The sequence below is a fragment of the Lacerta agilis genome, chromosome 9 (genome assembly GCF_009819535.1).
Source record: "Lacerta agilis isolate rLacAgi1 chromosome 9, rLacAgi1.pri, whole genome shotgun sequence".
NCBI lineage: Eukaryota > Metazoa > Chordata > Lepidosauria > Squamata > Lacertidae > Lacerta > Lacerta agilis.
Genome location: NC_046320.1, coordinates 50,627,157 through 50,640,344, shown reverse-complemented (window position 1 = coordinate 50,640,344; position 13,188 = coordinate 50,627,157). Strand labels below are relative to the sequence as shown.

Here is a 13,188-nt window from a genome sequence, read left to right as displayed (position 1 = left end):
ACATTTTTTAAAATTACCTATTATCTTTCTAAGCATGGATAATGGCTATTTATCTTGTATTAGCCTGAGAAAAATTGAAGTTAAATATAGATGAAGAAAACGCATATCAGTCGAAGCACTAATTATACTATGGCCTCTGAAGTCATTACATTTAGTCATGTGAATAGGTTCCAACACAAATTAACTTTACATTTGGGGAGAAGAAAAGTACTGTGCAAATGAAAAATATTGTGCAAATGGAATCAAATCCCTGAATTTTACCTATAGAGATACAAATTGCTTTCTTAACACACTACTTAGAAGATTAGATCTACTCGAAGAGACATTCCCCAGCTAAAATGGCACAGCTCTCTCATAGACTGAAACATCACAGCCTCCAGTTGGGATGTTCTTATTGAAACTGCCTCTATGGGAAAACTCTATCAATATTTAACATATCTCTTTAGATATGTTTAGAGAGGGAAAGATTGCAAGTAAACAATGCCCTACCAAACTTAGTTATTCCATGATTCTTTCTAAGATCATATATTGTGAGGGAGGTTGGTGTGGTACTAATGCCCCCCCAATGTGTGTGCAATGTGCCAACGTCCCCACTGCCTCACCCCTCTGGTAAGCTGCAGAGACATTGGTTCCAGGAGGCCAGTAACATCACTGCCCTGCCCTGCAGCAGCCCCTGCTTCAAAACTCAAACAAAAAAAATACTAGTAACCAGTGTCTTCATTACCTGTACCTCAACCCCATACATGTTTACTTGCAAAGAGGAAGGGGGTGAACTGGTGGTGCCTACTTCCAATGAAGTGGGCTTAGGGTGGTAACCTAAATCAGCAGTAAAGCTGATTAGTAAATCAGTGTTCATATTTCGCCAGGTCATTTTGCACCTGGCTATCAGCCACTTGTGACCAAGTGAAGATTCCCGGGCACCAGGATGGCACCTGACATCTCCACCATCTGGAGACATCTCCACTATCTGGAGGTGCATGCCTGGGGATCCTTGGAACTTGACTGTTTCCACACGCTAATAGCTCAGCTTGTGGAATTATATCCGTTATATTTTATCTGCACAATCAGAATGAATTTCAGGAACCCAAAAGTCGTATTGAAAAAGACAACTTTCGAGCAGTCTGGCTCCCAAATGGCAACTAGACATTCCATTTTGGCAACTGTAATGCTGGTTTAAGGAAACATTTGGTGCTTAGCTTATATATACGAGTTTCCAGCACTGCCCCATTTCCATAAACAACTGCAGGACTAATATAGGTAACTCACAATAGGTTTCCACACATTCCCAGTGCTTTTTTTCCTGGGGGTTCGCAGGGGTACGCATACCCCTAAACATTTTGTGAATCTAAGTTTGGCCTCATTGGGGGGGCAGTATTTCAATACGAGTAGGAAAATGAGAGTACCCCTAATTTATTTATTTATTTTAGGAAAAAAAGCACTGCACATTCCCAACAGCTGTCTGAAGGGTACAAAGCAGCACCATTCTAAATGATGTGAAGCAGGTCTGGCTCTGGTCAGTGCTTAGATGAAAGACCACTTGGGAAACACAGGTTCCCAAGAGGAAAGTAAGGCAGGATACACAATAAAGTTAATATGAAGGATATCTCCTTCTGGCTTATGCTGAAAATCAGTAATGCACCGAAACAGCATATTCTTCAGAGTTATCATTATTTTGTTGGGTCGGATGCCCTGTGAGATTTCCTGAGAAACAAGCTGTGGAACGTCTGCCAAATCACTGCTTCCTATTTCCAATTAGAATCTGCCTAAGAAGCTTCAGGATAAGCAAAGATAGATGTGCAAATGGGTTTGCTACTTACAAGCTTTTTAAAACTGCTGGTGGGGAAACTGCTTAGACACATCTTCATAAACTAAGTGATGAAGGGAGATTAGGTCTGGCCATTATTTCTAGGTGAGGAATTTGTTAGACCATCCTGTTGGCAGGCATGTGAGCAGGCAGTCATATATATGACTGATTTCTGTATTGTTGTTTTTTCCTGTTCTGTTGGCCCTTGAGAAGTTTGACCCTTGAGAAGACCGTGTTGGTTATATACAATATTTTGATAGGAGTAGAAGTACTGCAGAATGAACAGTATATGACCGTATCTGTGTTAGGTAGACTCTGCGCCACCAATGGGTTAAGGTTTTTTGGCTGCATTGGCCATTCACTGGGTTGGTGAATGGTCACTTTGTGTGGTGGCTAAAATGCTCCTTTCTTGCTCTTGGAAGATAGTTGAGGAACAGCAGCAAATATAGAACCCATGAGCCTTAATAATCCAGACAGTATGAGTTAAGAACAACTATTGCATCTGGAATTTAGAGAGTCTTTTTGTTTGTCGTCGACATGGTCTTCATCTTCATATTATTCTTATTTGTATTTGTTATTTTTTTTCACAAATGTGACCCAGAATGACTTAACTATATTACAATTTTGCTCCACTGAGGAAAACGCATTTGAGACCACAAATACAAGTGGTTGTATGGTGATTAATATATTGACTGAATGCAAAATTTTAAAGGCATTTTCCGAGCACTATTATTAAGCAATCAAACAAGCACATCATGGTGCTTGTTTCAAGCACACCTTTTCAAGCACATCAAGGTGATTTACAAATATATCATAAAAGAAGAGAACTGCTAAGGAGCAATCCTGTCACACTTTTGTCCTTTTGCTCCAAATGTACCCCATGAAGTGAAAAAGGAGAGAAGGCACTCACCTAGTTCTGGTGCTTTGCTTAGCACAAATGCATAAGCCCAGAATTTGCTGACAGGTCCATTGTAAAAACTCTGGTCACAAACTGACTGCTTCAGTCCTTTGGTCATCAAAATGTACACCATATAAGCACCCGTTCGAACAGCACCAAATATACTTTATGACCATAAAGAGAAAACAAAGAGCAGTCGGTTATCATCAGAAAGTAGAAGACAAAATCCTTAGAGAGCCCAGATATAGTTATTGAGTGCAAGAAGCAGGAAGCACCTTCATTGTGCCTATCCTGACCTCCATTTAAGAACATCAGACGAGTCATGCTGGATCCGGTCAAAGGCCCATCTACTCCAGCAAATTGTTCTTATATCAGCCAACCAGATACTCCTGGGAAGACTGCACCCTTTCTGAATACTCAAATAAAATGTTCCCACAGAAGAATTTAATTAAGGATGCTGCTATTAAACACATTTATTGGAAACATGTTCCTTTGTGCTTCTAGTTGGGAGGATGATTGGTGAGTCAATCCAGTTTAGCGCAGGGGCCCTCCAGTTGTTGCTGGACTCCTAACTCCCATCAGTGCCAGTCAACACTGGCCAGTGGTCCAAGATGATGGAAGTTGGAGTCTAACAACATCTGGATGTCCGTAGGCTCCCTATCCCTGCCTTAGAGCAACAGAACTCTTGGAATAAATGTGCAGCACCATATCCTCTCCATAGCATTTCACATCTAATTTCCAAGTAACCCCCTAGAATTAATCAATACTGAATTTCAATGCTACAGAAGACAGTGTGTCCTTGCTTTTGCAAGATTCATTTATTTTGAAATTACTCATCCGCTCAAATACATTTGTGGGTAAATTCAGCATTTACAAATAAATATATCAAAGCTTCTATAATTATGCCAAAATCTGCCGAAGGCCTTGTGGAGACTAGGGCATAACCAATAAATTAATTTAATAAGAAAATATCTTAGTTCTGCCACATTCACAGTTAACAAGGTTGGACAGCTTCTGGATTTTATATGCAAAGGCAATACTCACTTTTTAGCTAAAACTCTGTTTGGCAAGAGATCTCATTGGAATTAAGGAAGACACTTATTAATCTTTAGGATGGCACAGGAGGGATTCATAAGCATGGTATAACACTGAAATAATCCTTAATGAATACTTCAGGGATGTAGCCCTGTGAAGTTACTGGGGTCGGCGGGAGAGGGCTAGGCTCCAAACAGAATCTGAAAATACTGCAGTAATCTGGAGATTTGAACAGTAATCCGAAAAGGCAGAATACCTGTTTCTAGAGGATACTCTTTAAGGTTCTTACAAGATCAAAGGTATCCAGTTGTTATAGCAACTGGAATACTTAGCCCTGAAAAGTATTTATCTATGTGACTGTTGAAAATTATCCTGAGCAAACAATGAAAAAAGGAAGAAAGCCGTGAGGCAAATAAATGAACTCACTAAGGCTAAACTATAAAATAGTTTAAGCAGATTATAAATGGCACGGAAAGTTTCAGATGGCTGGAAGGAAAAGCTTGAGTTCTAATACAATTATAACAAATCGGTGAAAAGAAAAGGTCTTCAATAGGTGGTTCTAAGTTGTTTTAAACTGTTTTTTTTAATTTTGCATTTCAAATTGTGGCTAAATAAATAATAAAGGGGGGGGGAATTTCAAAGTGCCACCACATTAAATCTCCGATTCTTGTACCAAACACATGGAACAGTATCTGCAGGAGGCGCTTCCCTGCACAGCATAGCAATCCATTGGGTATATATGTTATATATGAATTTTTAGGTATCCTGGTCCACAGATGTGTAGGGTTTTGTATACCAGTGCCATCACCCTGAATTTAGCCTACAGCTAACTGGCACTCCAGGGCACTGTGGGAAATAAAAATGGCAGTTCCCAGACTATTATTATTATTATTATTATTATTATTATTATTATTATTATTATTAACATTTGTCAGTTGCTTTATCTTGCACAAGGCAACTCAAAGCAACTTACAACCAAACAAATCCCACATAGATACATTAAAACCAAGAGGAAAGAGAAATATATGAAAAACATCCCACCTACTTCTAAAAGGCCACATATAGTTAAAGGTCAACAGCCTGGCTATAGAGGAATGCTTTAGCTTATATTAAAGGCGGGGTGGGGGTGGGGGCTAGATCTGGCATCAGCGGTGCTAACAAAAATGGCTGCATGCTGATATCAGGCCTGATTGAAAGTTACACTGTTCTTTTAAATCATACTTTATTGCAACAGCCATTAGGTTCCATGCAGAAAAGTATGTTTTTCAGGATGTGAAATCTAGACTCTTGCCACATGGGGGTGCTTTCACCATGTGGGAAACATGTTTGCATGCCTTTCATTTATTTCAATCCGGCCTTTTCAACGCCTGTTCCTGGTGTAGGTACGAACTGAATGCCGAAGTTGGCAATGTTAGGGCAGCTGGCAGTAGCACAATGCAATTTTCTGGTTCATACACTTCGCCTAGCCTTGTGGTTGTTGTCTTCCTTCCTGTCGCAATGCTTGTAAGTGTGTTGGGAGAAAGCGGTTAAGAAACCGGAAATAATTAAAGCAGTCTTCCCCCACCAAGGCCAGATTCAGGGCTGTTAAGGTGGCTCCTTCACACAGGCCGCTGAACTGAGGGGGTGCAGAATGCAAGGGGAAAGGGAGTGAGCTCACTGCCTGGACCTCCTCCCTCCTGTTTGTACTTTTGATGTCAAAATTCCCAACCGCAGAGGCTGCTGGGTTACAGAATTAACTTTTCTAAGAACTGACAGCTTCTAGAGCTGTCATAGTAGCTGTTTTGTGTTGCCTGCTACTAAGGACTAACTCAGCAGAAGTTGTGGGGGTGCATCATGACTGAACTCATGTCAAGTGGGTCTGTGACCTGGGTCCAAGTCACAGGAAGGCATGTAAAAGGGGGGGGGAATGGGGAGATTTTATCCTTGCTCAAGGTGCCATATGACCAAAGTCCACCCCGGCCTCAACCTGGTGCCCTTCATCCTGTGAAATGCCTTGAGACCTGTGGGTATAGGGTGGTATATTAATTTAAATAATAATAATAATAATGGGGATGCGGGTGGCGCTGTGGGTTAAACCACAGAGCCTAGGGCTTGCCGATCAGAAGGTCAGCGGTTCGAATCCCTGCGACAGGGTGAGCTCCCGGTGTTCGGTCCCTGCTCCTGCCCACCTAGCAGTTCGAAAGCACGTCAAAGTGCAAGTAGATAAATAGGTACCACTCCGGCTAGAAGGTAAACGGCGTTTCCGTACGCTGCTCTGGTTCGCCAGAAGCGGCTTAGTCATGCTGGCCACATGACACGGAAGTTGTACACCGGCTCCCTCGGCCAATAAAGCGAGACGAGCATCGCAGCCCCAGAGTTGTCCGCGACTGGACCTAATGGTCCCTTTACTTTTACCTTTAATAATGTAGTTAAACTGCATCTCTCACCATCACTGACCATTGGCCATGGTGTCCAGGGGAGTGGTCAATTAAAACATATGGAGGATATCAGTTTGGGGAAGGCTGCATTATAGGATATTGATCATGTAAGGAGCATTTTTGTCACATTCCTCAACTTACCTGAAGACTGCCAGGCACAGAGACCAGAGCACTAGTGGTTTCCTCAGTTCAAATTTTGCTCGTTTGTTCATTAGATGTCGACCACCAAATATAAAGGCAGCATAAAGAGCTGAAAACAGGAAAGATTTTTTCCTGAGGGGAAAAACACAAAACCCACAATCACCAAAAGATATTCAGTGAGCTTTTTAGCTTCAGACAGTAATTGTCCCACATTTATAGATCGTCAAGGTTGCAACCCCAGATCCCTGTATCTTTAAGACCCATTAAACTCAATGGGAGTTACTAATGATTAGACCTGCATAGGATTTCCCTGTTGGTTGGGGAAACACATTTGGTTTGGAACAAGTTAGTAGAGATGTTTCACACAATACATTTTTTTTTTTGTCCCTGAAAGCAGGTATATTCCTGGGTCATGCTGATAAACTTTGACAAGTTTGCCACCAGAGCATTAACCACAGATTTCCTGCCTAGACTTAAGAAGCATTCACAATGTTCTCAGTCTGAAAAACAAACAAACAAACCCCATAGTTTCTTGGTCTGAGTTAGTTATGTATTTATTTCCACAATTTATATGCTGCTTCACATCACAATCTGTTGAATAAGGGTACGAAAAGATACATCTCTACATCTGAACCTGACCGATATTTCTCATGCACCATAGAAATACATCATGACTGGATAAATCACATGTAGATAAATCTGCCTGTTTTGGTTGCAGAAGGGATTCTCTTTTCTTTTTTTAATTAAAAAAAAATGATCGAGATCACACAGGCTGTACAAGTGTGCCTCAGGAGCTGCATGTAACCAACAGGCCATATGTTGTCCAAATCTGCTCTGCTGAGTTATTTTCCATCAAAGACTTGCAGTCATCATACACAGCCTGAACCATAATCTAGTGAAAGCAATTCACTAACACAAATGCCAACCCACAACCCAAAATTTAATGGATTTAAGTTTCTTTACATACTGCATTTATATGCCACTCTTCTGCCAAGTCAACCCAAGGCAGTTTACAATTTAAAATACATTAGAATAAACAAAGTATATTCTCTCACAAACTTCAGGAGCTGGCGGCGGGTATTAGCTCCCTGCCCTGCCGTTCTTTGCTCCTGCCTTCCCTCAGGGCACTGCAGCTAGCAGAGTGACATCTCAAAAGTTCCCCGTCACATGTTTCTAAAGCAGCATATATCATGCAGATTCAGGACGAAAAGCCAAGCCCAGCTTTTACCCTCCAGGAAAACAGGTTTGTAACCTGAACACAGCTAGACACAGTGTTTTGTGAACCGCCCTGAGACCTCCAGGTATAGGGAGGTATATAAATTCAAATAATAATAATAATAATAATAATAATAATAATAATAATAATAATAATAGCTAGGGCTGGAGGAAAGGGGTAACTGCTGCCTGAAACCCTGGAAAACTTCTGCTAGTCAGTGTAGGCTAGGGATAAATAACCCTTTTCAGCCCAAGGGTCAATCTTCTAGGGACCACATACCAGTGATGGGCAGGACCACAGCAAAAGTAGGTGAAGCAATGAATGTTGATTTTACCTTTCTATAGCAGACTGGTTTCTGCACAAACATCCCTCTATCCTCCCTCTAGGCAAGCATTAGTAGAGTTCAAGGACACATTCCAGCCAGGCAAAAACTCTCAAGGAGGGTATGAAGCAGAGCAGTAGATGTGCCTAAAGAGGGAGGGTGGCCTGGAGAAAGTCTCAAGGGCCAGATAGACAGGATTGAAGGGTCACATTGGTCACTGGCCCTGAGAATTCTCCTCCTCTAGTGTGGATAATACTGATTAAGATGGGCCAACAGACTGGCTCAGTATAACACAGCTTCCTGTGTTCAAATGCTTTATCACTGAGCTACCATCTTTCCCCAGCTGCTTTTCCACCAGTGGGATGTTGGAGGTATGAGTTCCCTCATATTTTCCCCTCCACAGCTGAGAGAAAACACCATCTTGTCCAGCATAGTCCTAATTAGCCCCTCACAGAGCCACATTTTCCAGAATGCCCTGGGAAGAGGGATTGATTGTTAAGCTACTCTAGGAGCTGGGGTTGGGGGACGGGGTGCAGAGTTGGGGAGGCTTGTTCCAGATCCCACTTTCCTCTCAACCTGCTTTCAATCTCCAGTTCATTCTCCTTCACCATTCTGGTCGAGCCGCTGAATGAATGAATGAATGAATGAATGAATGAATAAAATAAAATCACCTTGTTGGAATCTTTGCCACAAACCAATTCCAAATTTATTAATGAATACTGTAGTGTCACCATAAAAAGCCACTCTAGGAGCTGTAGCTCTGCAAGAGGAATAGGGGTCTCCTAACAACTCTTGGCACCCTTGACAAACTACAGTTCCCAGAATTCCTTGAGGGAAGCCGGGGCTATCTAAGTGCTATAAGGGTGCTTCAGACATATGGTAAGGCCATGGCCAAGGGCTAATTTGTAGTTCAAACTCAAAGCAAAGAATTGGGAGGGTTGGCAGGGGAGTGACAAGATGGGATGGAGTCTGACGTTTCAGGCTGCTGCCTTTCTCTTTTGACTTCACCCAGGGAAGGATTGCTTCCCACACAGTTGGCTCTCTGCTGGTCTGTTTTCTCTTAGCCTCACAAGGTATCTCTTGTGTCTGCATTTGCAAGATGGTAGGCTGTTGGTGGGTGCCACAACACTGAGGTTTAGCTGATGCTTACATTTCTCCAGGGAAGCCAATTAAAAGCAGTCAGATTTGTTTATAGCCAATCAGTGCATCCTCTGGGCCTGTGGGAAGAGTAAAACTACCTACAGGTCATATTTTAAATTAATACTACAGGACAGACTCAAATCCTTTCATGTAGCTAAATAGCTCTTTGGCTCTTTACCTCTGTTGTGAACGTATATCAAGAAGAATAAAATTACACAACTATTTCTACCCTGTTGCAATAGAACTTACATCAGTGCAAGATAATAGACTGGAGAAACCTGACCTCTCTCCCAGTTCTTTGATATATTTTTTTATAGGCGCAATGTAGTTATTTAACAGAAAATGGCACCCAAATTACCCCTATTACTTTGTGTTCAAGTTGTATAAAATAGGTCAGCATCTATAATTATATCTTAGGTCACTTCACAACTTTTTAATTAGCTCCTTATTTATGACTTTTAAAGGTCATACATTCTACATTATCTGCCTGTCTACATTATCTACAGAAGGCGTTAATGCTGGGGATCAGTAAAATGAATGTTTTGCATCCCTGGCAAGATATTTAAACAGCAGACCCTACAAATGCGCCATGGAGGCCTAAAATCTGTGGGGAAATGACTTTATGGAACAAAGGAGTGATGGTGTTCAAAGAGCAAAAGAAACACAAACAGTTATGGTGAGTACAGAAGACCACATCAAAGTGTGGATGTCTAGTGGTTGGTAATCCAGTCATCCATACTGTCATTCACAGGTGAGGAGAGCAGGAAAAAACAGCAGCCAATAGAAGAATAATACATGGGGTAGCAGAGTCTGAAATCCCATTTGGCTCAGGTGTAAACCATGCGCATGAGTTGGGCAGGCTGGGAGGAGCATGCAAAACTCTACCCTGGCATCACCCTCAATGGGCAGTGGGAGCTTGCAGATGCTCCCACATACATGGATAGCTCAGCTGGTTAGAGCATGGTGCTGATATCTCAAAGGTTATAGGTTTGATCTCTGTATGAGACAACTGCATATTCCTGCATTGTACGATTTAGAACCCCAATTATGCAGGGCATTAAATCATGCAGGGAACTTTTATGAGTAAAGGAGACTTCTCACTTCCTACAGGGAACATCCCCGCTTGTGTGTAAGGATTATGTGTAAACAGAACACCCAAGTAGAGTTGAAGAGCAATAGGGAATTGTGGTAAAAAAAAACCAACCCATCAGAAAGACTGCTTTATCTGAGTCATGAACCTGAGTGAACCACAGAAAAATAAAAAAGCAAGAGGGAAAAGAATGGCCTAAAATAAAGGGGGGGGGGCTGAAAGCAGGAAAAATGAAAAGAAAACAAGAAAAGGGTGATGCTACAGTACAGATAAACGTAAGGTCTTTATGCTTTATGCTGTGCCATGGAGTACAAAATCACAGATCCCTGCCCTCTTACAAACTAACATGTGACACAGGCGAAACAACAGATGGAAGGGAGGGAATACAGCAGTAATGTCTCATTTATATTCTTCGTAAAATACTGAGAAAATTTATGGGCCCACCACTCTACTAATCTCATAAAACAGTCTTCCCCCAAACCCCACCAGTTGATGCTGGATTCCAGCTCCCATCAGCCCCAACCAAGGCAATATGGTCAATGGTAAGGGATGATGGGAGTTGTAGTCCAGCTGTTATCTAGAGGCCACCAGGTTGGAGAAGGATGTCATAACATATAGCACTGGTACCAAAAACACTAGACCAGGCACTGGTTGTGGTCAGTGTCATGCTAAACCATTTTTTTTAGCATTACACACACAAGCATGAGTGAGCCATGTGCTCCTCCTCCCCTCTCTTCTCCTCCTGCCCTGAAGCCAGGATGAGGCCTTCAAAGATATTTATTTCCATTTTCTCTGAGTCTTAGTTTCTTCTGTTATCCAGACCAGGGATTGCAGTTTATAACAAAATCTGATTACCTAGTTTAAGAAGCCAGGTTCATCGGTGATACTGACCTTAAAGAGCAAATGAATGGAAAGCAAAAATCTATGGAAATGTGTCAACATTTATGGGAATGTGCCAGAGATGTACCATTTTCTTCCCTGAAATAAAATCTTAAGCTAACACATGCTAAATAATGTGTTTCTGTGGACTACCAACATTGGTTTATATTTTCTATTCAAGTATATTTTGTTTGAATGAACAGATGGTCCCAGCCACATAACAGATACATAGAAATATTTTTACATTATATTTGGAAGATTGTGGGTTGCTTCAAATATAAGCATCTAATAGTTGATGTGACTCTCCATTGAACTAAAGTAAGGGAATTCCAGGCTCAGCCCATCTGAGCTGTATATATTAGAAACTACATAACATCCATTGTGATGGCTTCCCTTTGAAATCCCTTCTGTGCCTTTCTCCACAGTGGACTGACAACACAGCAACGGATTGTAACAGACAGCAAAGCCATCTCATTTACCTCCCTGCTCCATCCACAGATTGATTAGCTCATAGTGAGCTGGACAACATCAGACAAATGCTTGGAGCTGGCTGTACTCCAGCAGTCTTGGATCAAAGACGTCTTCTCTGTTAACAGGGGAAAATCCAGCTGTGCATATTTTCTGTGGTCAAAATGGGACTTTGGTTCTGTGGTCCTTGAGAGGTGGACACCTACAGAAAAGGACTGCGAAGCCAGAAGGTGGGCACCTATGGTCCAACAGAACAAACATTGGGGGAAGGCAGGGAGGGATTAAACAGGCAAAGGGGGTTGGGGGGATCTTGGGCAGGGCCCAGTCAGCTGGCTATAAAAGCTCTGACCCCACCCAAGGAGAGAGAGAGGGAAGAGGATAAAAAGAGAATTGAAAAGAGGCAGCAGAGGAATAAGAGAAACAGGAATTCCAGATCTGGGGGAGGTGTTGAAGGCAGAGGCCCTGCTAGCAAAGTCCCACATTTGGAGCCTCAGAGGAAAATTCCTACTATGGATTTATGACATTTACCGGAATGTCCCCTCCTTTCCTCCAAGGAACTCAAGTGTCAGGGACTGGCTGGATGAGGAGCTGTGGAAGTCGCTTGACCAAGAAGGGGAGCGTTTGGATCCTGACTCCTGGTGGTGGGAAACCAGCCACACCCCAGAGGGTGGGGGGAAGAGCTGGGAAGTACTGGAGGCTGGGAGCTTGAAGGATGATGAAGAGGAGGAAACAGGCAGGTGCCCCAGCACAGAGCAGAGACAGGAAGCAGACTCAGCAGCTCCCCCACAGAGCCACCCTCACAGCTTCTCTGCTGACAGTCTGCAAGCCACCACACACACACACACACCCCGCACCCAGAACAAGGTGTCTATTGCATGTTACAGAGCAGAGAGCCAGGCAGAAACAGAGAGGGTCTCTTGGGGCTCGCCATAGGCAGAGGGAGGGGCCTGACACAGAGGAATAGGAAGTGAAGGGGGCAGTTACAAGCATCCGAGCAACTGCATCATCTAGACAGGAGCAACCCTTAGAAGTCTTTGTGTGTTCTCTGTTCTGCTTTTTTAATAAAGAAACTAACTGTAAGTTAGCCATTGTTTCTTTGTCTTTCTCTGATCTGCGAACGCCCTGTTCTCATTGTCGGCTCCCTGACATCAAGTGATGTACATGGTTTTCTCCCTCCCCATTTAACTTCACAATACCCCTGTAAGATAGGTTAGGCAAAGAGACAGTGTCTGTCTCTAGAGCACTGAACACTAAATCTCTCTCTGTGTGATGCGAACTCTTTTTCTGCCCTCAGAAAGGATGATTCAGTGCTTCCTATGGTCCTAGGAGAAGGTAAAATGTAAGGTGAAATTACCTAACCGGAACACAGCAGAAAATTTTACTAACCATGGTCAAATATGTACAGAATTTAAATGTGAGTTTCCTATTCATCATCTTCCCTAACCAAAAAGATTCAAACTTCCTGGCTGAGATTCATTGCCCGCTTCTACCCCAAATCACGCACAAGTTCCAGGTAGGTTAAGTTGACCAGATTTATTTTAATATTGTGTTTAAACTGGGTGAAGGGGATATTGGGGAGAAAGGAGAAATATACTTGTTGTTTTTTAATTGCAATCTCATCAACTGCAAAATTCACCAGCCACCACCAGCTATTACCGAATGTTAAATTATCCTTGCAGACACAAGCAAAACCAAAGGTATAAAACTATCACATTTCCTATTTTATCATTGCTGTTGTTTTGTAGCTACGTCAGAAGCAATGTATTTTCAGTGGGAAT

General features: G+C 42.3%; 1 protein-coding gene across 1 annotated transcript in view; it reads right to left on the bottom strand.

The window, feature by feature from the left end:
• Positions 1-13,188, bottom strand: part of ELOVL6 (ELOVL fatty acid elongase 6) — a 73,042-nt gene that overhangs the window by 1,631 nt on the left and 58,223 nt on the right. The window contains exons 2-3 of the mRNA XM_033160206.1: positions 6,296-6,427; positions 2,715-2,866 (exon numbers count right to left, since the gene is read on the bottom strand). Of these exons, the coding sequence (XP_033016097.1) occupies positions 2,715-2,866; positions 6,296-6,427 (284 nt within the window). The remainder of the gene's footprint in view (positions 1-2,714; positions 2,867-6,295; positions 6,428-13,188) is intronic.